We start from the raw sequence: 26,524 nt of genomic DNA, 5'->3' as shown, positions 1-26,524 counted from the left end.
ATTATCGACAAATTTATGTAGGAGGTGACCTAAAAAAAACCCCAGGGATTGTGTTCAGCCCCTCTAGGTTATAGTTATGTATGATGAATCTCCCATTGTACCTGAAGTCTAAAAATTTTAATTCAGGAACTCTCCAAAACATGATTTTTGAGTACCACCACTGGCAATGGTGGCATTTGCCAATGTTTTGGCTATGCACAGGACCACTGTGCTTTTAAAGACTGAGAGAAAGAAAACTTTGTTGTGGTGAAAACACAGAAGATGAAAGATTTCTTGAAAATACTACTATGCAGTTGTAGCTATAGCGTATCTTAAATAATGTTATGTCTTCCTAGTGATGTAAAAAAAAGTCCTCAACCTCCCTACTCCCAAATATCTGGAAAATCTACCCAAATATAAGATGGTACTTCACAGAAAAAAGCATCAGAGCAAAATTGCAGTGAAATAAAAGCTATGAGAAGATCTGTAGTAACCTCTTAATATAGCTTGTAGTTGTTGGGTAGTAAACAGAATCCAACCCAAATCCAATCCAACCAAAGAGAAAAGTCACAGACTCACAAGGAAATTAATAAACTCTTTGTGCTTTGAAAGCAAAGTAGAATCAATTACAGACTGTTATCTGTGTCAAGTATAATGCAGAAATGCTAGCTATGAACTAAAGAGAAGACTTCGTGTGTTGGAAGTATATGGACATCACAAACGCATGATCAGGGACCATATCTCAAAGCTCTCCCAGCTTGTGATTCTGCCTGGTGAAGGTGAAGCTGTACTTCCTCAGACACGTTCACCTTCCCGCTTTTCTCAAACACCAGCATTTGTAGCCCGTCCTCAGGGCACTTGTGTAAAATAAACTGGTTCCAGCTCAATGCCTGTGGGCTCTGCTGCCTGTGGGCTCTGCTGCCCCAGGAGCCTCTCACGGGAGGCCACAGACTAGGCAACTCTATGGGCTGGGTATAGCACTTCCCGAATGTGTCTGCACAGTCACACATCTGGAATGATGGGAGCATATGTGGTGCTGCCCGGTGGTATAGGAATATAGCAGTAACAGTCAAGTTTTTCTTTTTCTGAGCTCCTTGTTTTCTGGGTCTCCTCTGGATCCCTGGAGTGCTCACAGTGTCTGTTCAACATAATGATGCATCCATTTTATTGTACTTTATTTTTGCAAAACACTGGAAAAGAGTTTTTTATCCAGGTTGAAAAATAGAATTGCAAAGTGAGGAAAAAGCAACCAGAAGATAACCATCTATTATGTATTGTGCTGTGCTATGGGCTTATTTTGTTTGGTGGTGGTGGTAATTCACAAGGTAAAACAGAACAAAGCAAAACAAAATAAAATGAAACACACACACACACACACAAAGTATACTTTTAAAGTGCAAACCAACCAGCTTTCCTAAGATGAAAATTTGGCCAGAGATACTTTATCTCTAGTTAAAAGGAAAACATTTCCATTAGAAAAAGAAGACTCCTTTATTTGTGGGGAAAAAGAACAACAAATTGCTGTATCAACTAGTTTGCTTCATTAAAAGCATTTTGAACTGCTTTAGTTGCTTTTTTCTTTATGAAAAGCAAAGAAGCAGGATCACACAATAGCAGGAAATTTAAGCTGGCCTGTGCAAGCAATAAGGTTAATTTCATCTTTGGCTCCAATGCAATGAAGGAAATGAAACCAATTCCAATTTTCTAATGATTTGGTGAGGAGAGGAATTCAGGAACTCACAAAAGATAAATATGGGCAACTAATTGCCAGCTCTCACCTTTATTCCTGTACTTTTATTGCCCTTGCTGTCCTCAGGTGAGTGCACCTGTTACTGCTGAGAATGACCCCATTAACACAAATAGCATCAATTTCCCAGTGCCCCACCTGTCTTAGACTGGTGTATGTGTGATATGCAAAATATAGCTGTAAAAGTAGTTGTCTGGCCAGCCACATTTTCTCCATAAGAGTTAAGGCATCTGTTTGTGCTTGCCCCTGGCCCAGAGAGGAGCCCCAAAGATCTGCCATCCCTAAAGTAGAACATGGCTGTCTTAATAGGATGGTGTTTGTATTTGAGAGCTCATCCTGACACTGAATGTGCTAAGAGGATTTGATGCTAAGAATCTACTAGTTTTGGACCTCTGGCTCCAATCACCTCCTCTCCCCTGCTGTTGTTAATGGACTCGAAATGGGGCACTTTGGAGGGGGAACCAATTTCAAAATTGCAGGCTATCAACTCCCAAGATTTCCTGATGATGAAGTAAAAGAAATCTCAAAAAAACCTCTCGCCTCAAAAAAAAAAAAAAAAAAGTATTTGTATACTCAGAAATAATCTACATGAAAGCAGAATCCTGTTAGAGTTATTGGCAGGATGCACTTAGATACTGGAAGGGTACCCAAATTCTGGGCTAAAAAGCTACACTTTGCTCGTCCCTGATATTCCTGGTCATGTTGACCTGGAAGAGCAAGAGAGCGAGCAGAAGACCTGGAAAGGCTGCAGAGCCTCTATTGTGCTGCAGCTCCCTCTTTTAGAGTAGCTTCACAGCTCCTCTCCCTGCTGGCCAGCAAGCTTCTCCTTGATGCCAAGTAGCCAGCCCTGCTACATGCCTGATTCATCTCCTTGCTGTTTATTCAGCCTTCCAAGTGACCCGGTGTCCTCAGCTCAGGCCAATTACTTAAGTCCAGCTTTGGCTACAGAGGACAAAGATGTTTCAGGACTGTCTGAAAGCCCTTCTATCAGAAAGGTTTGAATAAACAGAAAGAAAACAAAATAAATTACTGCGTTGAATTTCATGTAAGCTCCTCATTTAAAATAAGCTACTGTAGTAGATCATCGTCTAGGATATATTCAAAGAACTGCCTTTTTGTTTTGAAATGACTTGATATCTGCTGGCAGACTGACAATGGGGTTTTCACTCCTGTTGCTTCGTAGCTTGCTGGAGGTAGACGGAGGATGCAGGCAGAAGGTCACAGATCTGGCTTCCACACCCTGCTGAGCTATTCAGCTGAAAAACTGGCCACGTTGCAGAACCATTTTGGGTCAAATCCATGGGTGTGGAGCCATCATTTACAAATACCAGAGTCCTTCCCTGAAAGAACTCTAATCCCGATTTATCAGAGCCAAGCCTCCCTTTAGATAACTATAGCTGCTGTTTGGGGTTTCTCAGAGCTGTGAACTGAGATAGTGCTGGAACATCTCTGTAGCCATAGGCACCAAAATTTTGCTAGAAATACCTTTTTGTGGTACCTGATAGCAAATTCTGCACCTAGTATACCCAGCAGAGACATATAAAAGGCAAGGGTATAAGTTAGCTTCAGAGAAGCAGCCACTATACGCTGAGAGTCCTCTGTCAAACTAGACACTTTGGTAGGAATCAAGGCATCAGCCATTCCAGTGATGAAAATCTTAATCAGAGCTGGCATTACAGCTAATGTAACAGGTTATGGGAGCAATTTTACTTCCTCCTGACCATAGCATGGGAGGAAGAGAGCACATAAGCCAACCAGTTTTGTAGCAGTGAACATCTCAATGCAATGACACCTGTCTCTCTGTGTTGCTTAAAGGAGGTACGTTATTTTTCCTTCTGCTTCCTTGCCAAGCTTTTCTTGGCCATGAATTCATCTGATGTGGCCTTTGGTAAAATATCAAGTCTGGATTGTTTTTAGAGACCAAGGGCTTTCCCAAAGAAATACAGACAGACTAGCAACTAAAATAATAGTTAATAATTGTTTTAGAAAATGTCATGTACTTACAAGTGCCACACTGCTGGCTAGCAAGCTTCTCCTCTAAGCTAAGTAGCCAGCCCTGCTATATGCCTGATTCATCTCCTCTTGAATTCATCTTTACTTTCTGCAGTATGATGCAAGGATATGTGTCTGAGAAAGGGAAGCCACTGCGTTCCATCAGGAATAAGAGCATCAGGCACAGATGAGAGAAATGGGATTTGTGCTTTAGCTTGTGTTGGCTTTGTGAAGCCTACAATGCCTTGCAACTAACAAACAAAAAAGATCTCAGCAAAAGATCTACTTACATTTCTGGTACCGTCAAAGTTTAGATTATTTGCTGACCTTGACTCCATATTTATGATGTTCCACATGAACATATCTGAAAATGTTTTCTTTCCACTCCTCAAGTTACTATATATTATTAGTATAAACTACCATAATAGATTTTAAGATAAGAAAACAGGAGAGAGTTTGAGTAAGTACACACTCCTAATATCTAGGAGAAATAGAAAACTGCAAGGAATATTGAGAAAAGCAAGCAGTCCCCAAAGCTCCCAACAACTTAACAAGCCAGGTTTTTAATGGCGTTGTGTGTCACAGATGACTGACTAATAAAACTGAATTACTGAAGCTGTAGCGTGAATTCCCCAAGACTAGACACAGAAATGGAGAACGAATTCAATGAGAGAACAAAAAAAAAAAAACCTTCAGCTGGGGTTCTCTCTCTTTGTGTGACCCGGAGAATCTGGCCTCCTTGAGAGCAGGGCAACTTGTCTTCCCCCAAGGGGCCTCCAATACATCAGCAGAGCTGAACGTAGGTTGCATTATCTGCCCCCTCCACAACCCTGCCTCCTTTAACTCGAACTGGCCCAGCTCCAAGACACAAGGAGTACTGGCAGGAGCACACATGCAGTCACACTTACGCACGTATGGTATGCGTGAAGAATTCTTTTTAGTTGGACAAGCCAGAGTCTACACAAATTTCATGTGAATTAGCACAATATTATCCCTGTAATGAGGTGGAAAAAAAAGAAGCCATAGCTTGCAGTAGAGCTCAGTATATCCCTGTTCTGCATCACACACTTCATCAGACCTGGGAAACAGTTCTGGACAACAAAATAGAAACTTCAATTATTTCTTGTTTTTATTGGACAACAAATTATCTGATAATTTTACTATTCTGTTCTCCTCTTACACAATATGGATGGGAAGTTGGATGAAAAACTTCTGCTTACTTAATTTACAGAAAACATCCTACTGTGTCAGATTGACTGCAGAGGAATCAGTGTAGGTTTGTGCTTAGGAGACCAGCAAAAAAAAAAAACAAAACAAAACAAACAAACAAAAATATTTCCACAGTTTTGAGGAAACACCCTTTATTGTAGAGAAGTTTGTATACACAGATGCGATGTATTTACAACCAGCTTTTCTCAAACAGATGGCTATTTAAAATCCTTCACAAATCTGTCAAGAATGAAAGAAAATGAAGCTCAGAAGCCCAACCAGCCCGACCCCCTAAATTCAGATTAATTCCCGAAGATAACTGCAATGAGATCATTATACATGGAGTTATTCTGAAGGAAGCAATGGGACTGTGACAGAGATCAATGGACGGACTTAAGGGTTGGTTCAGTCAAAAACATTGCTTAGCTTGATATCAGTATGAATGACCCACAAAGTAAGATGCCATGAGGCAGATAGGGACATGCTTTTTCCCGGGGATGTGGAAAAGACAGGCAGAAAGAGCTTCTTTCCATGGCCTCTGCAAGGACAGGTCACGGTGAGAACCTCTGTGAAAAGAAGTTGTTGGTCCTGTGTTCCCCTGGAAAGGTCTTTTCCAGAAAAAGGCAGGAAAAGCTCCACTCTTCTTTGATCTGCAGGATGGAGTCAATGCACTGAAGGCGAGAACAGGCGTCCTCCCAGGGAAGGGTGTGGGCTCACATGCCAGCCCAGCCACAGCAGAGATGGCCCCTGGGTGCTTCTGGTGCCCCTCCAAACCATCCCTCAGCTCTGCACTGCAATTTTCCTCTGTGCAATGGCATCAGCTTCAGCTTGCTCAATCACCCCAAATGCAGAGGAGGCACCAGAGGGGGAGCGGTGAGAGGTAGAGATAGACATTATATCTCCTTGTCCTGATCCTTTTCAGTAAAAAGTAGGATCTTCGTCAGCAACAAAAAAAGTTACATGTGCAGGAGGCACTTCTCTGGGGAAGAAAAAAAAATACCTCACGCAAGCATTCGTGGATGGATGAGTCCCATGAGGAAGATTCTCAGCATAACCAGTTTGGTTATAAAGGGAATCTGAAATCCTCACGCTGATGTATACAAGAAGCACGCTAAAGGTATCTGCTAATGCTCCAGGAAGGTACATGCATAAGTTTCCCATAGGCTGGGAACGTATATCTTGGAATCTGCATAATTTACTTCACACCCAGCAGAACACTGCGATATTTACAGGCACATTCCAATGGGAAAACATTTGCATATTGAGTGCGAAAGATGCAGCTTTGCCACCTACCCATGGGACTTTAAAAACAGGGAGTTTGTGACCTCAAAATGCTATTTGAGGAGTTTCTGGAGACGAAAATGTTGTATAGGCAGGAAAAGAAAATTACCAGAAGTTGGGAAGAAGTTTTTTGTTTTGTTTTGTTTTGTTTTGTTTTTGTTTGTTTGTTTGTTTGGTCGGTTGTTTTTTTTTGACCATTAGAATGGTTACAGGCTGGGACTGAGTCCTTGTAGACCACAGGTTCCAGCTTGTTACACATCACAGAGTGCTTTGTCCACTCTGATTTCCCATGCTTATTTTTCCCCATTAAATTGGTTCCTCACTAGCCAGGTTGATGAGACTAGTACATAACTTTCATCCTTCCTGCAGTCATCACTTTTCATATGAGTAAGCATGCCTGCTCATAGATTTTCGCAGAACAGGAATGAAGCTGAATGTCACTTTTTGGATTTGGTCTGTATTCTGAAGGTCAAAGTGGGCATCTGAGAAACACATTTGTAATGCTTTGGAAGTTTTATAAATTAAAAAAAAGAAAAAAAAAAAAGGGCATCACACTCTGAACCTGATTGAGAATGCCAAGTTCTCCATCCTGTAGCACTGCATATCAGATGTGGTGGACAAAGCTATTCAGCAACTTAATGCTACCCAGAATTGTTCTGAAACGAGTTCAGCACACTACAGTAGTTGCAGCAAATTATTAAAACTATCTACAGAATTTTAATCATACAATTTAGGTTTCAATATGTCAGCAAAACAGCAACATATAACCCACAGAGGTTATATCCTGCAAGTGAAATTATCAAACTATTGCTCCAGTGTCTGAAAAGTAAAGCTATCCTCCCTAGGTACACGGCACGCTCTCACTTATGCTGACACATAAGGTGGTGGTGGATCTTTAGCAGCTCCATTCACAGGATCATCATATGGTGGCAACAGCACCTGCAGGAAAGGAAAAAAAAAAAAAAAAAGAAAAAAAGAAAGTTTATATTTTCTAAAAAGAAGCCAACTGATAAAAGTTACAGGAAAAAAAAGGGGCTTGTGTTAAAAAATAACAAAAAAGGGTTATCAGGAGCTGATTATTTAGAAAATGAAATAGTGTTAGTTTGAAGGTCCTTCTTTTCCATTTATGTGTTGGTTTTCATTATGAAGGAAAATAAGATTTCTCCTCATTCTTATTGACTCCTGTGACAGCGCAATTTCAGCCAAAGGCCACTGCTTGCCAGTACCTGAATTTCTTCAATCTGATGGTGACAATAGCTGCTTATTCTGCAGCTGTCCTCTCTCTAGAGTGCTTAAACCATGCCTGCAGTCTCAGGCTGCTAAACCAGAGTGAGGAATGTCCCCCAGACCTCTCTTTCTGAGCTCTCACTGGAATAGCAAAGAGTTATTTTGGGGTGGGGAGAAGGAAAGAAAATTGAGAACAAATTACCAATGTCTAAATAAATCTCCAGTTTTGTGCTTTAGGGGCTCTCAGCTGTGAGAGGAAAGACATATATTACCATAAGCTCTTTAGTAAATACTTAAACATCTGATAGAAATTAGGACAGCTTTAATCGTATATCATCCCCATTCATGGGAGGCCAGGCAGCTTCCTAGGGCATGGGAGGTGCAAGTTCAGGCCACACAGGGCAGAGGAGGGATTTGAACCAAGGTTTCTACTTCTTTAAGCCAGCATGCTAGCTATCATGCCATTTTTTTAGAGTCACCAGCACAGATATTAAGTAGCTTGCATGTGAAAAGGTGAAAGAGCACTTGGTCTGTGAACCCAGCAGGGACTGAGAGTAAAATGGATGTCTGAATGAAGAATGAGTGTGCATTCCCTAAAACCTATCGATAGCGTGTAAAAATATCAGCTGTGGTGCATTGTCAGAGATACTTTATGCGGCTGAAAATAAATTATTCACAATGGAATTTCCAGATATATCAACATCACTTCTTGGTCATTAAAGGGCACATGAAGCTGAATGTCTAAACATGCACAGGGAGAACCCTGACACCATTAAAACTGATGGGAGTTTTGCCATGAGAGGATTTCACCAGTTTTTAAAGAAGTTGATAATACATCTTCTGTGAAGAAACATCCGTGGTCAACTATTTTGGACCTCAGCCACAACATAATAAAAACAGTGGGAATCTTAACAAGTTTAACAAGGCTAAGTGCTGGGTCCTGCACCTGGGGCGTAATAATCCCAGGCAGAGCTACAGGCTGGGAGATGAGTGGTTGGAGAGCTGCCAGGTGGAGAAGGACCTGGGAGTGATAGTGGACAGTCGGCTGAATATGAGCCAGCAGTGTGCTCAGGTGGCCAAGAAGGCCAACGGCATCCTGGCTTGTATCAGAAATAGTGTGACCAGCAGGGCTAGGGAGGTGATCGTCCCCCTGTACTCGGCTCTGGTGAGGCCACACCTCGAGTACTGTGTTCAGTTTTGGGCCCCTCGCTACAAGAAGGACATGGAGGTGCTTGAGCGGGTCCAAAGAAGGGCGACGAAGCTGGTGAGGGGCCTGGAGAACAAGTCCTACGAGGAGCAGCTGAAGGAGCTGGGCTTATTCAGCCTGGAGAAGAGGAGGCTCAGGGGCGACCTTATCGCTCTCTACAGATACCTTAGAGGAGGCTGTAGAGAGGTGGGGGTTGGTCTGTTCTCCCACGTGCCTGGTGACAGGACGAGGGGGAATGGGCTAAAGTTGCGCCAGGGGAGTTTTAGGTCAGATGTTAGGAAGAGCTTCTTTACTGAAAGGGTTGTGAGGCATTGGAACAGGCTGCCCAGGGAGGTGGTGGAGTCACCATCCCTGGAAGTCTTCAAAAGACGTTTAGATGTAGAGCTTAGGGATATGGTTTAGTGGGGACTGTTAGTGTTAGGTCAGAGGTTGGACTCGATGATCTTGAGGTCTCTTCCAACCTAGAAATTCTGTGATTCTGTGATTCTGTGATTCTTTCTATAGATTTAAATAGGCTTTGGATCAGCCGTTTGTAGGATGGTTCCAAGGGTGATTCACGTTGTCCTTATGTGAGTTTACTAACATGCACTGTGTGTTCAAGTACATCTGTGCACATGTTTGTTGGATTACAAAACAGATACCTTTGCATCTTCAGCCATTAATCAAAAAAGTTTCATCATTTAGAAAAGGAAATTGTCAAAGTTGTTGCTCTTTACGAATACCATTAGCTTGAGCTTGTAAATATAATACATCATGCACATATCCACTACAAAATCTAAAAAGCTCTGTATTAAAAAAACATTTAATAAATTGTGTCAACTTTAAAGAGTGTAAACAACTTAAGGCAGAATACTTATCTAGTGAAATCAGAACAGCATATAGAACTTTATATAAATGTGGTGATAAAAAAAATATATATATATATATAAGTTACAATATAACCTCAGTAAGTCTCATTGCTAGAACATGTAAACTGTGAAGAACATTAAAACTGAGATCCTATCCTTGGTGCCGATCACTAGTTTAAAAGTTTTCTAGGGTCTCTAGTAAAATCCTCACGTTTCTGAAAAAAACACTAGTTTCTCAAATGTATTGAAACACATTCATTAGTTGCTTATAAAACAATATAATTAGTAATTAAACCTAATTCATAGATGTTTAAAAATGAAATAAGTTCACTTTGTGATGATTTAGCTTTCTTTTTGCATTCTTGTAATGCTCAGCCCCAAACTGTTGTCTATTCCTTTCAGGTTCGTAGTCTATTTCATCAGGCATAATATGAAATGACAGCAGACTCAATCCATAAAGCTGTCCATTTCCCAAGTCTACCAGTTGATTAATAAAGAACAATACCTCTCCCTGTGCTCTGATCCTCTCTTTTAGATCAATGAATCCTAAAACTACTGTGGTTACATCAATATTACTACTTCAGCACTGTGGTTATTGTCATTTGCAGTAGGTCTCCTGAAGGATTTGCAGGTACAAGTGAGCTTCTTCTTGGCTGCCTTCACCCTTGTGTGAAATGAAATCCATCTGATAGAAGAGCCTCCTCGCGAGGCTCTTACCATGCTCTGGAGAGGTGAATGTTCTGCTTTGCTCCATGGACCCCCAAAATCATATGTGGGTCAATGACCCCAAGGAGCCCCAGAAAATGCTTTCTGACTTCCCAACAGTTCCACAAGAAGAGAGGAAAGACAGAAGTACCTAGAGGAGACATTTTGGAGAAGCCATTGGTGATATGATAAGGGATATGGACTTCTGCTGGAAAATTCAAGGTGTATGAGGTATGAGCTCGGGATGTCACTGAAGAGGTCCGTATGTTTCATAATAAATTATCTACGGTAGAAGGCTAAAGAGTGTTTTCAAATTTCTGCAAGGTCTAGGGTCACTTTATTGCTGGTAAGGGTTATTATTGCTGGTGAATAGTTCCATCAGCGATGAGTTTACAGGCTTACACCCCACACATTTTTGTGTTTAAATACTGGAGTACCCTCATCATCCATTTCCTTGACATGAACAGAATTGTGAGCTGTAAAAAACAATGAGTGCAGAATAAGCAGTATTCAAAATTACTACCTTTGCCTAGCAGTGTTTGAGTTAGACAAAGAATATATGGACTGGATTTCTTTCAGTCAATGTGTGTTTTTTTTTTTTTTTTTTTTTTTTTTTTTTTACTGTTACTTAATCATTTGTCAATTGTAAGTATAAATAGTCATCATTCAGCTTCCAAGAAAATTTTAATAACACTTAAAACACTATAATTATAAATCTTGCAACTCTGCCTGTAAGAATACCCTGTAATTGTTTTTGACAGAAACAGTTTTAGGACATTTTTTCCCTTAATAATTTTTCTGTCCTTTCAGTTAAGTCCATTTTGGCCAAAGGGAGAAAGACAAGAGCTGAACTGTCTCAGCTTTTAGATCTTTACTGTTAAAACAGTTAACCACCTACAAAAATCTAAAGAAAAAGAGAATTCCATTAGAATTTTAATGGAAGAACCTATACCAAAGTGGCTGAGATGTAAATCCGGATGATGGTGTTTTTCTCACCTATTGTCTTAATTTTAAATCTCAACAGGTTTAATGGAAGCAGATAAGTTCCTTGGACATAAAACTGCTTAATTTTTCTGGCAAAGCATTAAGTTCTCTAGAGACTTAAAATGGAAGCCAGTCACTGAGCCAAAGTGTGAATTCAGAAGCTGGAAAAGTAGACAGAAACTCACTATTCAGTTTTATCTGGGAACCTAAATAGAATGGATGCAGTCTAAAAAAATTAATGAATGTCAAAAATACTTTAGGTCCATGGTATCCCCAAGGCAGAATATGCACTAAAACAACTGAAGCATTTTGCTTCCTGGGCACTACATTAGAGCGTTTCCTTGTTTGTTTGTTGTGAATTGAGAAAAATGTATGTTTGTTCCCCTGGATGTTCTGAGACTAATGCTCACAGAGTATTTGAGATTACTCTTAATAATAACTTCGAAGTGACAAAGACAAAGGGCTCCCATTCTATGGAACCCAGTGATTCCTGTGAAGTGAAATTCTGGGGTTTTATGGCTAGACCACCTAGCACGTATGAAAGATTAACGTCCGGTCCTATAGGATGCCTAAAATCCAAAGGACAGAAGTTCCCAACTTCTTTCACAACCCCTAAAACTGTATTTAAAAACCATGGATCATCCTTTAATATGTGTCCAGAAAAGGAGCTGACATTACTTGCTGTTTGTATAATGTTTAGTGATAAAAAGCATTGCCCAGAGACTGTGAGATCAGAGTTCCAAGGGCTCCCAAACCAAGACAGTTCAAATCCAAAGTCCCCATCTCTCATATGAATGCCTCAGACAGAAGGTTATCAGGTAGGTTGGAAGGCCATTTTCCACCCTTCTGTTGTCATAAATCCAAGTCTGCAATAATCAGGAAGGAAGGAAAGAAAATAAGAGAAAGTGTGGCTCCATAGCCCCATAGTTAATGCTTAAGTGGGACAGAGAGTCCTGGGTGCTGGGCTTTGCTCCCAATATCAGTTAAGCATTTTGTGATAAGCAGTCTTGTATAATACACAGAAATAATCCTGAACTGACCCATAAGAAATCCTGGTCCTGACTTAGCTGGTGTCATCTAACTTATTTGGATAATTGTATTACATAAGCTTCTCTCTATTTTAAAGTGCAAGATAAAGAATGACCTTCTCTGGAAGAAATAATTACCATATAAGTTTTCCACTGGCTATAACATATTCAGTTAGTTTAAGCATATGCCATTTCTTATTTTTTACTTCTTGGTTAATCTGTTTTTGAGCGGAAGTTCTTAAAGTTATTGCTTAGAAATATGCTTAAAAAGAAACACTGGCAAATACTTGTATATTCAAATAGTTCAGAATTAATCTTGGCCCAAAGTTGTTGTTTTTTAGGGGGGTGGGGGGGATTGCATCATTTCAATAATCCTTCTATATTTTTTGCAGCTGTTTCCCCATTTAGCTGAATTTCCAGTACAAAATTTTCTTTCTTCATCATATGTGCAAGTTCTCTCATACTGCTGCATGTATTCCTGTTTGAACTCAAGATCTTAGATATGTTTGGTGTCTAGTACATTTCTACAGGACAAAATGTGCTTAGTCCCGTGTGAGTAAACTTAAATATTTGATGAATTGATTATTTCTGCATTCTTGAGGACCTGACTAAGACTCACTGAACTTAACAGCAATCTTGCTGTGTCTTCAGAGAGCTTTGAATAACATTTTCCCACAACCGTTTGTACTCTTCACTGAGTGGAATCATACAATTGTCACAAAACAGCTTCTGGCTTGAACAATATTTTGGCTGGCAGCAGCTATGTGAGGCTTTTGTGAGTTCCCATGGCAAAATACCTTGTTGATGTCTTGTTAGACGCAAACATTGTTAAAAACAACTCTAAAATATTTATTTATTTATTTATTGGTCAATTCCTAGCACAGAAATGTACTTGATAATGTCAAAAATAGCTATAGATTAAAAAATTCTTGGTAAGTGCTGATGGTGGTAGTCAGCATTCAAGATGTTTTCTCAAACCTCAACTTGGAGATGCATCAGCCCTTCAATCTCCTGTCTGTAAAGCCAGGATTATAAATTATAGAATAGATTTGGGGAAAACAAACAAACAAACAAACAAACAAAAAACTATGCATCAATCAGGTTGGATAAAAAATTGTAAAAAACCACAGATTTACTGTAATATAATTTAAATAATTTACTTTTTTTTTTTTTTTTTTTTTTTTTTTTTAATGTATGAAATACGGAGGAACGCGCTGCTGCCTAGCGTTTGAGAATTCTTCCTTCAGCCATGAACAAGACCCCTCCCCGCTTCTTGAAGTGAGAGGCTTGTTCTGGGACCAGCCTTATGAATGCTCTGTACTTCAGCTGTGCTGTGAAACACAGAGTATCACTTCATGAATTTGGGAGGAATACGTGCTTGAACTCTAGCACTTCATAAACAAGTGTTCATCTTCCAGCTCCCTATAACCTGGGTGAGCATTTCCATGGTGCAGCAACTTCCAGTTTTACTAAGAGAGTTCGTGGAGCAATGTGAACACGTTGTAGAGGGTTGTGGCAAACACCACCTGAGAGTTTTTTCAATAAAAGCTCCAGACCTTCACACTAAAGGACTTCACACTACATTAATACATGATATATAAAGAGGGACAGATGACAATGAGTAGGATTAGGGTCATCACTACTGCAATTCAGTCCTGGTCCTGTCTCTGACATTTTAACAAACCATTTGACTTGGTTGCAGAAGGATTTCACATTTGTAAAACAGGCACATTATTTGAAACATCCTGAAAGGTGTTCCAGACCTAAAGACAGATTTAAAACTCTCTTGGGTGAAACTTGCATATGACTGTATGAAACATGGCCTAAATTGTGGAAATACTTACAAACAAAATGTATATTTGCTAAATATTTGACCTATGCCTGGAAATGTTTACCCCACACTCTCCACCACAGCTATGTGTGCAGCACTTCTCATTCTCCTGCAGAAGTGACATTTGCATCCCAGACACCCAGACCATTACCAGGAATTCCTACAGAAGGCCCATGCAGATACACAGAGAGGAAAGAGAGAGAGAGCAAAAGGAGCCTTTTCTCTCACGCAGCTGATGTACAAAGTGTCAATGGGTACAGGCCTTTCTCTCTGTTTACTTAAAAAGGGAGGAGAGTAACCACAAAGTGATGGAGAATATGGCAGAGCCAGGGCGGGAATCACCGGAGTGTTGCTGGACCAAGTCATGGGTAAAAGTGCTGAACCACAGGAATTTCCTCGTCCGGGAACTTCTGCCCAACATGCAGTGCCGGTGTGCTGACGGGAGGACTGCTGGCACAGCTGCGGGCTGAAATAAAGAGTTACTGAAGGTCTCTGCTGTGGCTAGCCTTTTTTTCCCCTTCCTTTCCAAATCCAGGATAAAATTTCTCCTCGATGTTGCACAGGGCTGATGCATCAGGGACAGTTGATTGCAATATGAAGCCTCCAGCCACACAAGCCTAGTTGCAAAAATCCTCTGCTCTGGGTTCTTTTCATCTCAGTAATCCCAGCATGAGACCAAGCACCTACTTGTACCGACGGAGGCAAGGCATGATAAATGTACAGGTGGTACTGTTGTGTGGTCTGCAGTGGGCTTCATGGTGTGCAATCACATTGTCTAACTCCATGCTTACTTCTCTGCTCTCCTGTCATTCACCCGGCCAAGAGGAGAGGGATTTCCTTCCGCAGCTGCGGTGCCGTGAGAAGCCATTAACAGCAACCTAAACCACGTTCAGCTGCAGTGGAGCAAGCAGACAGCCTACAAACAGCTCTGAAGGGAAGGCTGCTGACATGACCTGTCCGGTTCAAGATAATCCCAACAGCCCTCTCCTCTTGTTGGAGACAAATATTGTGAAGGTCACCTGGGGAAAGAAGATTTCTGTGTGCATTTCTGATCGCTTCACTCTGCACACAGAAAAGGATGAGAATGAGTCTCTCTTTGCAATGTTTTCCTGTCAAATTGGCAATGTATGCTTTTTTGTTTCTTTCTTTGCTTCATTTTTTGAGAAGTCAGATGACAGAGGAAAATGTAAAATTAAAACGTGTTAACAGAAACTTTTAGGGTGATTATTAGTATACCCAGAAGATTTGGGTGAAAATACAGCTGGATGGAGAATTTGGCCTGGAAGAAGAATGGATCATGCATGTTGAGACTGTCAAGAGAGAGATTGACTGAATCAGGAAGTATTAAAACTAAATCCATTAAGAGAAAAGCCTTTAAACCCATGAGCATGAAGACACACTTTATGCTGACTGTATGAAAAGACTGACAGCCTTCTGGTGAAGAGGGAGCTTTTTCCTCAGAGTGAAGAAACAGGAAAAATAAGAGTAATTCTTAGGCAAGAAGCAGTTACTAAATGTTGCAGGAAGGGTAAGCACTGGAGAAAGAAGGGCTTAGCTTTTAGCTGCAGCTGAGCATGTACATGCATGGACAGCTCTGCTGGATCAGGTGAGATATCCATGTGGACCACAGTGATTAGTGGTAGATGTCGAAGAAAGAGAAGTGCAAGAGGTAACAAAAAAAGAAATGAAGATGGAGGAGAGCAGTGCAAGCATATGTGGAGAGGCCGTGACTGGCAAGGTTAAGATGAGGCAAGTTAGAGAAGCAGGAGGGGTGCTGAGGGAGCTGACATCCATCTGAATGAAGCTTTCTTTCTCCATGCTCAAGAGAGGACCAGGCACTTTCTCCCACTTGACCTGTGTTAGCTATGTTCTTCCAGATGAGATCAACAGCCCTGTGGAAGCAATTCTTTTTCTCTGATGCTTAGAAATATCTGCTTTCAAGGTGGCTGTTTACAGTGTAAATGGCTGCCCTGGTCACATGAGTGCAATCGAAGGAACTGTTTTTAAAAAAGTTACAAGAGCAATGTTTACAAAAAAAGCTTCCCATCTGCCTTCTTCTCCTTCCTCTATCCCCAGTTAAAAACAGCCCTGGATATAGGACCAGAGCTTCATATCAGAGCCAAATAGTATTTAATATCAAATAGGAAATGTTTTTCTGTGTTTTATTTACAGCTGAATTTGCTTGAAAGTTTGCCCCAAACGTGCTAGTTAATTACGATTTGTTTCAGTGTTTCATGATTTTTTATTTGTCAAATAAATCCCAGGAAACCTTCCTCTCGACATGGACAGGAAGTTTGTATGTTTGTATGTGTGCATTTCCATTAGAAACCACACCAGAATGATTACAGATGGACTAACTGGAAGCAGAATAGCTCTGAGATAATTCATAATTCCATTCAGACAAAAAGTAGGCCTCGATGCTGAAAAATCATCTGTACAGAGTTAGAGTTGGTATGTTGTGTTTTTTTTCCTTTCCCAAAACTGCTTATTTACTCCAAGCCACCAGCTCTCCAAGACACTGTCTAAGCTACTTTACATGAGTTCATGGATTTCTGTAATGAAACAGCACAATGTTTTCAGCGCTACAGATAGATGAATAAATGTATATATTACGAGGACACAGCAATATTTAGGGACAGATTGTGATTGCTCTTGCGTGGGAAGAAAATTGGATTGAGGAAACTATTGCCTTTTTTTTCATCATGTGCAACCTCATAAAAGTCATCCAGAATAATGGTGTAATTACCCTCCCCATTCAAAGGCATGGAGTGATAGTTCACCCCAGGCCACTGAAGCCTTTCCTACATATTGGCCAGCCCTCTTCTGCTGCACCTCCTGTCGTGCATCATGATCTTGTGTGGACAGAGCACATCCTTCAGGCTTTCAAAATGAGCATTTGCTGGATGAATATATGATTCCTAAGGGGTACTTGACTGCATGTCACCAGTACTGATGACTTGGAGATGTATATTTCAATTCTGTGTACCAAATGGTCGGTGTGTTGTCCTGAGTGCAGAGACTGAGAGCACACTAATCTTCTGAGGGATTTTTTAATTATTAACATGCATCTCCAGCCTTGTCTCCTCTTATGATTACATTTTGCTGCCACTCAAGAGTTAAAAAGACAGGAACCTATAAATAGCTCACACAGGGCAGCCAAATTGTTTAGTAGGAATGGTCATCTCCCACGAGTGTTGTTATCAGACATGTTTGCATTACAGATACTGCTGGAAAGGCTTCCATTTTATCTTCATCTCACCAGCTGGACCATTTTTCCCTCCCTATCTGCCTAGGGACGTGGGGTGATCGAACACTGGTCTTTGGCACCACAGCAGAGAGATGGTAAAATCTGGGGGTAGAAATCTCATCATAGTGTTTGGGAGCAGTAAGATATGGGACTTTGAGATGCCTAGTTCTGTCGTCCATAAATATTTTTCACTAATTACTATGTTTATGCAAAAAATGTATCTATATATTGCACAGTGCATTTAGGCATTTCCTAGTGAAAGCTGAATGAAAGCCCTTGTTTATAACAGAATTATTGTAGTCCTGTGTTAAAACTACAAAGCACTGGTGTCATGAAAGGTGATGAATTGACAGCTTGAGGGAAAAGCCGTGTGTTTTTGTGGAAATCTGTTAATGTTAGTAAATCACATTTGCAAAGCACCTGTCAAACAGAAGCTTTCATGATTTTTTTCACATCTAAGTTTGGCACACAACTAACAGCTCAGCCTTGTTCTTTCCAGAGTTAAGGAGGGTTTGTCACAGAGTTCAGTTAAAACAGACCTTGCTTTCCTCACTGCTCATAAGACAGAGGACCGAGACCATAAGCGCTGCGCAGCCCAGGGCAGGCTGCAGTGGAGGAAGTCCTACATCCATAAAGTGCCCTGAGGGAGGCTTGGGAAGAAAGCAGTTGCTCTACTGGAAGCTATCGCCTTTACGGAAAATGAAGACAGACTGGAAGAATGGTCCAGAAATCACCAGAAGCTAACAACTGCAGGAAGTCAGCCTTCTGGATTGTTGTCACACCCTCGGCAAAACAGCCGCAGCTGCGTGTACTCCTCTGTGATACGGTGCTGAGCACCGCCTCAACGCAGTCTCTAGGAGAACAATGCCACCTACTGAACTGCCAGCGACGGCAGCTCCCTCCCACCCAAGTTACAGAGGACGTGATGCTATTTCTGCATCCAGCTTAGGGTGCTGGGTAAGTTTTGGCACAGTGGCTCAGGGCTAAAAAATCTGGGACGTGCAAGGAGTTGCTCCTGCACTTGGCTATGGCCAGACTCGCGCTGTGCAAGGGGGTGTGATGCAAAGGCTGAGCTAGCTTTAATGATGAAAGGCAGCTTAGCAGAGGAGCAGGGCTTCCAGCATGGGCCAGCTCTGTGGCTAGAGAGCCACAGCATGGCCAGCTGTTGCCAGGGCTTGGCATCTTGCATCCTGCTGCACTTCCCGGTCTGAAGAGTGCTGCTGGGATGGATTCAGGCTTCCCCCATCATTCGTTGCACAGTGTAACTACAGCTCGAGCCTGTCCTAGAAACTCTCACAGAGCTCAGCTTGTACACCCATATATCCTTGGCAGTAAGCATTTAAACTGTCATCAGCATTTGCTGTGCTGATATATATCCTCAGAATTATACCTAAGACCTAACTCATTTTTTCAAGCCCACAAAACAGCAGCCGCCAGATGGTAATGAATTGAGCCTGTTAGAAAAAAGGGTCTGTAAAGAAACTCTCCAACTTTATAAACACTCTGTATCTTTTTCCTACATTGCAACACTCCCAATTAGTGAATTGAAAAAGATCTGGAAGATTCAAATTACACATCTCTATGTTATGTCTTTTCCTTTTAAATTTAATTATGAACAGTGAAAACAATTTCTCTCTATTTCAAACTTCTTACTGATTTTCATATGTTAGAGTAATTCCAGTATTTGAGCTGAAAACAGCACTAGATTTATTTATTTATTTATTTATTTAAATTGCACTGGGGAAAATAGATAAACGTGTATTTTGATCTGTAATTCAACTTCTAAGTAAATGTAAGTTTAATGACTGTACTGACAACTGAAAGTGTTCTGTAAGCCTTATTTTTAATTTTTAAGGGCATTTGCCCCAAATTAACACCATTAATAGCCTGTCTGAGCAGCACAGCTGGCTTCCAACATCATCCAGTAAGTAATAGGTGAGACTTGTAACCAAAATTGTGATTAGCAAGTAGCCCTAAGTAACAGAGCAAGCAGGCAGCATGAAGCAATTTTGACCTTAGGGAATGCTGGAATTTAAGAGAAAATCCTTGCATAAACAAGGAAGCAGTGGAAGAAAGAGCTGTGTACAGATGATAGGAAGATGGGAAAGGTTGGGGAAAAAAAAAAAAAAAAAAAAAAAAAAGGCAGCAGCAGCAACACAATCTCTTCATTAAGATTAAAGGACAACTGACAAAGGATGAGACTTCACTGCAGGTAGAAAGTGAAGTGCTGGAGCAGCCATATCGCTGTTTGTTGGCAGAAGCAGACTGTTAGGATACTTTTCTGCAACTCAGAATCAATTAGAAGAGGAAGTGCACACACATGAGAGAGACGTGAATGCTGGCATCCACGTGGGACTTGAGCCCTTTGAAGAATCTCTGATTAAAGACATTGCAGTGGGAATGTACAATTTGAGCTCGTAAGAGCCATTCTGCAGAGAAACAGATCCAGCCCTTAAACAACACTTCCAGATCTCATGCAGACTATTACTCGTGGCTACTAATTAATTACCACCTTTACTTCAAGTGCTCGGTAGTTCTGTTTATATACTGTGATATTTTTCTTGCCTCTGCTTCTTCTTCCTCTTTCTCTGCCTCCTGTTTTTTACCTGCTTTCCCTCTTGCAGGTTTTATCAGACAGCTTCCACCAGGGAAGGTGGGAGCTCCTCTGCCTGCACGCAGCTGGAGGCTCCAAGAAGGGCTTAGAGTGAGTCATGGCAGAGGTATTCGTTTGTGGTGTGTGCTCACTCCAAAGTATGCTCATGGTTACTACTCAGTGGAAAAAGATGCCTCTGATGTAGTGGCCCAGCCATAACGGTATGCATACAAACCACCATGCAAGACCAACTTCTTGGTGAGCATTGCCAAGTTTCTAGGAATTTTATGCTGCATTATGGAAAATACCTTTAAAGCAGGAATTTTCTCAAAGGTACCTTGAACTCAGACACGTACTCTTTCAAAACTGGCTCAGTATTTGGAAATCACAGGTCCCAAAGAGCCTACCAGAAACAAGAACTCCTGGGCACAGTTTGTCTGCCTCTGGGCTCCATCTCGCACTTCTGTTTAATTGGCAAGAGTCTAAGGATCCTTCTCTCCTTCTGTACACAGACTAATCACCCTCCACACATGCAGAATAGGACAATAACACAAAGAGTGGCTCTTCCATGCTCACCAAGATTATTCCTTCCTCTGCTCAGAGGAATCATCCCCCAGGAATGAAAGACCTAACTGCACTTCTCAAACAGGTCTCTATTGCTTTGGGAAAGGGAAAACAAACAAATGAAGAGTGTTGGCAGATTATTACAGACTACTTGGTTGATGTCACGTCCACAAAAGGAATGTATCTGTGCTGAAGACAAAACCAAAAATGAATAATTTACCAAATAACTTATTAACCATTGCAGATAAATGTATGTCAGATAGGATTCGTTAGAGCAATTTGGGAAAGTACCTAAGAATCTAAATCCCAATTTGAGGAGAGATTTATGGCTTTACATTTTATCCTCACTGGCAGCATGACCAGATTGGCTTCCACTGATTGGCTATGGTGAGTGTTAAAAATAAAATAACAAAATCCCCTGGTTGCCCAAGAGCACAAAGGAGCCATTCCTGCTATGGAGAACAAAATCTCTAACTTTGAGTAATCCTCTGCACTCATAACTTGGCAATTTTTCCAAATCAGACAATCATTTCCATGGCACTGCAGTCACAGTTTAAATCAGTGTAGAAAACCGATCTTCATCCATGGAGTGCTCGAAGCAGTTGGCAGGAAAAAGCAGTCCCAGACTGGGAAAGTAGAAAAAGTAACCTTCAGGTTACTATGGTTCATTGCGTGGGAGCCACCTTACTGCCATGCCAAAACCTCTGGAATAAAGCTTAGAGGGGTGAGATGATTCTTGAGCAACCCTGAGGCTGTTGTGACTCAGGTACACAGCTGGATCTCCAGGTCCTGCCATTACCTGGTGCATAACAGGGTCACATCTTACCTTTGGCTAGAGTCCAGGCTGTTCCCAAGCCCGGCACCAGCTGTTCCCCACACCCCATAACACGCACTGTTCATGGAACCAAGCTGGGTGCACTGCTCTGGTGTCAAACAGAGCAGGGGCCACAGAAGGAGGATGTCTCACCTCACAGGGGTAATGTAAGCATCCCATTTAAGGCCAGCAGCCGGGAGGACGCTTGTTTGTTCCAGATGGCACGCTTGCAAAAAGTATGGCTCTAACCACTTACACTGAGTGACAAAAATCAGATTATCTGGTAGCTAATAACTATAGCTATCAGGTGCCTTACAGTTCAGATCTACAAGCGTTATTTATAAGAAACAGTTTGATCAGGGAGAACTGGAAATTTCTGTGCTGTGAATTTCCCCCCCAAATTAGTCCAAACTGATGTTATTCTTATGGTTTTTTTGTGGCATGAGAATTGGATAGTAAGGAGGAATGGAGGGAGACAACTGGAAATTTTAAAAAATGAAGTATCCTTGCAGTGAGTATCTCAGAAGAAGGTACAGCAGATGCAGGGGAGTGCTGGTGACCAGGACTGGCAGAGCACTTCTGTGTGAGGGCAGACAAGACAAAAGCTTGTCTCTTGGAAGGCAACACTTGTAGTTTTCCACCACAAAGCCAGCCGAGAAGAAGATGGAGGAAAATTGCTGTTGAGACCTATACAATCTCAACATGAATTCAGAGAGCCTTGATGGGCTTGCTCTTAGATAGAAATGGGGTAACTCATTGTGAGACCCACCAAGGACTTCCAAACGCACAGAGCCAAGGAGCAAGTATCAAGAAGCAAGCCCATGCAACTGTGCATAAGGAATTGCCTGTTCCTCTAATCACATTTGGATGTGATGTGCAGGTATGCTTATGTACTTTGCCAGTGGTAAATTAAGAAATGCAGTAAAACAAAAGATAATCCAGTTATTATTTTTAGAACAACTTGCTGGGCTGGAGAACCACTTAAATAAAATCACAGATTCTTGCTCTTTTGAACCAAACACTGTTGCTCTATATTAAAGATGTTTCCTCCTTTTGTAAGAAAGGGACCTGTAATCCAGGCATCTCAGAAAGGTTCACAGCTGCTGCAGACAGCAAGTAACTATGGACCCTTTTTACCTCTTGTGCCATGACATCTCAGCTAGTATGGACTTGATTGTTTTTCTCAAGAAAATCTCAGTCATATATTTTATATTTCCATTTAAATTGGAATTTAGATATATTTTCAAGCAGGTAGAACAGGCAACTCCCTGTTCAAACATCAGAAGAGGGAAAATAATTATCTTTATGAAGCTATAAATAAATTCATATTTATCTGCCAATGGAACATCCAAGAATTTGATTTTGTCAAGATTTTAACAGACCAGAGAATAAATAAGAATAAATACAGTAGCTGACATGTCTTCTCTTGCAACAGGCATGGGTGTCCCTTCAAAATGTGGCACACAGCAGTCATCAAGCAATCATAACACAAATGTGATTCAAGCAATTTTCTATGGCAATTTAATTGTCTGTATTTAGAGAACATGGGTTTACCCATTTTTTTCCATTTTCAGGATAAATCCTGTTGGTACATAGAATTTTGAATTCAAGGATGAGTTTGCTGATGATTTGTTAATGATCTCTTACTGATAATTATTTTCCCTGAGTGCAAATTACAATAGAAATAAGGTACATGCAATTTTTAACATATTTTTCAAAGACAATGACTCAACCACTTCCCTGGGCACCTTGTTCCAATGCCTCACAACCCTTTCAGTGAAGAAATTTCTCCTAATATCCAACCTAAGCCTCCCCTGGCACAACTTGAGGCCATTTCTCCTCATCTTATCACTTGGTGCTTGGGAAAAGAGCCTGACCCCCACCTCACAACAATCTCCTTTAAAATGATTGTAAATTACAATAAAGTCTCCCCTGAGCCACCTTTTCTCCAAGCTAAACAACCCCAGTTCCCTCAGCTGCTCCTCAAAAGACTTGTTTTCTAGACCCCTCACCAGCTTTGTTGCCCTTCTTTGGACACCCTCCAGCACCTCCACGTCCTTCTTGTAGCGAGGGGCCCAAAACTGAACGCAGTACTCGAGGTGCGGCCTCACCAGAGCTGAGTAAAGGGGAACGATCACCTCTCTGGACCTGCTGGCCACGCTATTTCAGACACAAACCAGGATGCTGTTGGCCTTCTTGGCCACCTGAGCACACTGCTGGCTCATGTTCAGCCAGATATCGACCAGCACCCCCAGATCCTTTTCCTCTGCACAGCTTTCCAGCCACTTTTCCCCCAGCCTGTTGTGCCCCAGGAGAAGGAGCCAGCACTTGGCCTTGTTGAACATCGTACAGTTGGCCTGTATGAAGTACCAAATGTTTTTGGTAATGCTATGTCTTGCAATTGAAAATAACTTAAAAAAAAAAAATCTTGGGTGCAGAGTATAGATGAGAGGCATTACTTTGTATATTGCACAAGTGATATTAGAAATAATAGCTGGGACCTGATCTCTAGATTTTAGAAGTATCAGGATATATTTAAACCTTTTTACACTAAAATGCAGCTATTATGCCCAGTCCCATATTTAAGCTCAGATTTTTACTTCCATTTGTATGGACTGCTATTTTTTTAGCTAGTGCTAGTGACAATTATGTATAAAAATAATAAAAAATCCCTGAATACAAGAATATGCCCTACAGCTAGGACCTACAGCTCTGTTGGAATTCAGGCAGCAGGTTTGATTCTAAAAATGATACATTTCTTTTGAAGTAGAGGGCAGAGGTCGACCCTCATTTTTTCAGAAACTTGTAGTTTGTAATTAAAAAGCACATTGGGGTGAAGGGCCTTGCCAAAAGAAGTTTCCTATCATCAAAACCATCGTTTCATATATAAATACACTTGAGTGTTCGGGGAATGTTATACAATTCAGCAGACAGCAGTGACCTATCAGAACATGTCGAATTTTTATGAGGCTTACTCAAGAATCCTAAACTCTCAAAGGTCCTCAGCACTCAAATTTCTAAGTCCTATTCTTCCACGCTTCGTTTTCAAACCACTTTTTTTTCCATTTGTGTTGAGCTTACTTTTTAAAAAATATGTGAAAAAAGGATTTTTGCTGATCTCTTTCAGCCTATGCATCACAAAAAAAAAATCTTTTACGGTCTTCAGATTGGGAGGTAAAGGGAGGGAAAAACAATCTTCTGATTCAAAGTGGAGGAGGATGAAGATTTAACCCTACAAATTCTGTTGTTCCTTGCTGAAGCTTAGCAATGAGCATAAGAAAGAAGGGCTGCTCAGGAGTACGTCAGCTCCTCCATCACATCCCTGAGTGCAGGGTGATGGCAGGCATCCATGGAGTTTGTCAGGGAAAGATGTGCAAGAGGTGGAGAGTGACTGCATCACCTGGAGGTGATGGGACTCGTCCTGGCTGGAGAGAAACACTCAGACATGACTTTTGATGAGGCTTGCCTCCACCCCAAGTAATGCATTCAAAAAACTCTTAGGGACTCTCTTCCTGCCTCTCTGGCAGGGCCTGAGAAACTCTTCTCCAGCAGCATTGCTCCTGAGCCTTTCTGTATTCCTGAACCAGAATTTTGTGGTGAAGAAGATGGTTAGCTGAGAAATTCCCACACAGCGCTTTCTACAGGACCTGATCTAACATCATTGCATTGAACTTACAAAGAATGAACAACAAACACATTGTAGCTGAAAGCAACAGATTCTGGCCATGTTCACAAGAAGAGAATGTAAATACTGGGGAAGGAAGAAAAGTCCAGTGGTCAGGGCACTAGCCAGGGACACACAGCTTTTCTCAAAACCTGCCTGTGCTGTAGCTGTCTTGTAAGATCAAGAAAAGAAAAGTTAAATTGAACTCAATGCAAGAATATGCCATATGTAAAACAGGGTGAAAGGGCCTCCTTTCCCCACGGAAACACATACAAGAAATTTAAAGATGAGGAGGCAGCTCAGATTACTGCCAATTAAATGCATTTACATAGTAAACAAAAGTACTGAGATAAGTTCTCATAGCCATGCATGTCTGAAAACCAAAGTCTCCTGCTTTGTAAAGGCAGCAGTGGAGCATGTGTTTTTAACACAGGTTTTAAAAAGCCTTGGTAAATTTAGTTTCCTAGATAGCTCAGCTGACATTCCGCCACCGCTGAGCCTTCCAGTGCTGTGGTTTGTGTAGTTAGCAATGGCTGAAGATGAGTTACAATGACCTACAGGCTGAACAAAAGAGCTATCAAAATTATTTCACATAAAACTCCTGGTTTTACTCAAAATAGACTCCAGTAAAGAAAATAGTAATATGTCTTAGCTTTCAATATACCCATATTTTTATACTTAAATGTCCTGTTTGCCAGCTCTGATCGTAGCCTGTAAAACTTCTTATGTTTCCCCTAGAGTTACAAATGCTGAAGACAAATGATCAAGTGAGAATTACAGCTTTCACATGAAAGCAGCTGTAGTTTTCTAGTCCTTGAATCCGCACAGGAGTCACTCATTCCCATGGTTTTAAGTTGTTGGTCTAATGTCTCAGCATGTGGAGACCACCCATGCTTCTGGAAAACCTGAGGAAGGCAGTCCTGAAATTTTACCCAGATGATCCAAAGAACCACGATCGCGCTGCTGTCATTCAGTTATATCAATTATGTGAAGATATAATTTACACAAACTTGTTCCATAAACCAGTGGTGTCACCCTGGGACTGATTTGGCACACTGCCCTCACTGTGGGGCAGCGCCACAGAGATCACCACAAGCACAACTAGCTCTTTCCAGGGACTCCAGGCTGCATTCATTCTGTGCTTTCTACAACCAGCAAGATGTTGCTTAGCAGTAGCACCCTGCAGTTATGCATGTCAGCACTAGGATGCTATAAAGTGAACTGACATCTTCCATCCTTTGTGGTTAAAATCTCTTTATTCACTTCTTTCATGTTGCTCGTTTCGTTGTCTCCTTCCTTTACAAAACCGTCGTGCGTTGGGAGATGAATCACTGAACTTGTGTTGCTTTTAGATCTTCTTTGTGATGGTGCAAAGCACTACACTGAGTGCTGAGTGCCCTAAATCACAGTTTCTATAGCTAAATTCACATTTCACAGCAGGTGTAGAGCATGGCATCCCTGGGTCCTAATAAGGCCCTGAACTGATCATAATTCCAGCTGTGGCATCACGTGGTGTGGTCTTACAGGCTAAATGACCCATGTTGTACCACACAGCAGTGGGGGCTGTGCCACCTCACATCTTAACATGAGATTATCACACAGCT

The 26,524-nt window shown here is 41.3% G+C and overlaps 1 protein-coding gene across 1 annotated transcript in view; it reads right to left on the bottom strand.

The window, feature by feature from the left end:
- Positions 1 to 6,712: 6,712 nt before the first annotated feature.
- LAPTM4B (lysosomal protein transmembrane 4 beta) overlaps positions 6,713 to 26,524 on the bottom strand; it is a 59,466-nt gene continuing 39,654 nt past the window's right edge. Inside the window, exon 7 of the mRNA XM_035318414.1 lies at positions 6,713 to 7,147. Within this exon, the coding sequence (XP_035174305.1) occupies positions 7,073 to 7,147 (75 nt within the window). The 3' untranslated portion in view covers positions 6,713 to 7,072. The remainder of the gene's footprint in view (positions 7,148 to 26,524) is intronic.

Source organism: Oxyura jamaicensis, chromosome 2 (assembly GCF_011077185.1).
Source record: "Oxyura jamaicensis isolate SHBP4307 breed ruddy duck chromosome 2, BPBGC_Ojam_1.0, whole genome shotgun sequence".
NCBI lineage: Eukaryota > Metazoa > Chordata > Aves > Anseriformes > Anatidae > Oxyura > Oxyura jamaicensis.
This window is presented reverse-complemented; position numbering and strand designations above follow the sequence as displayed.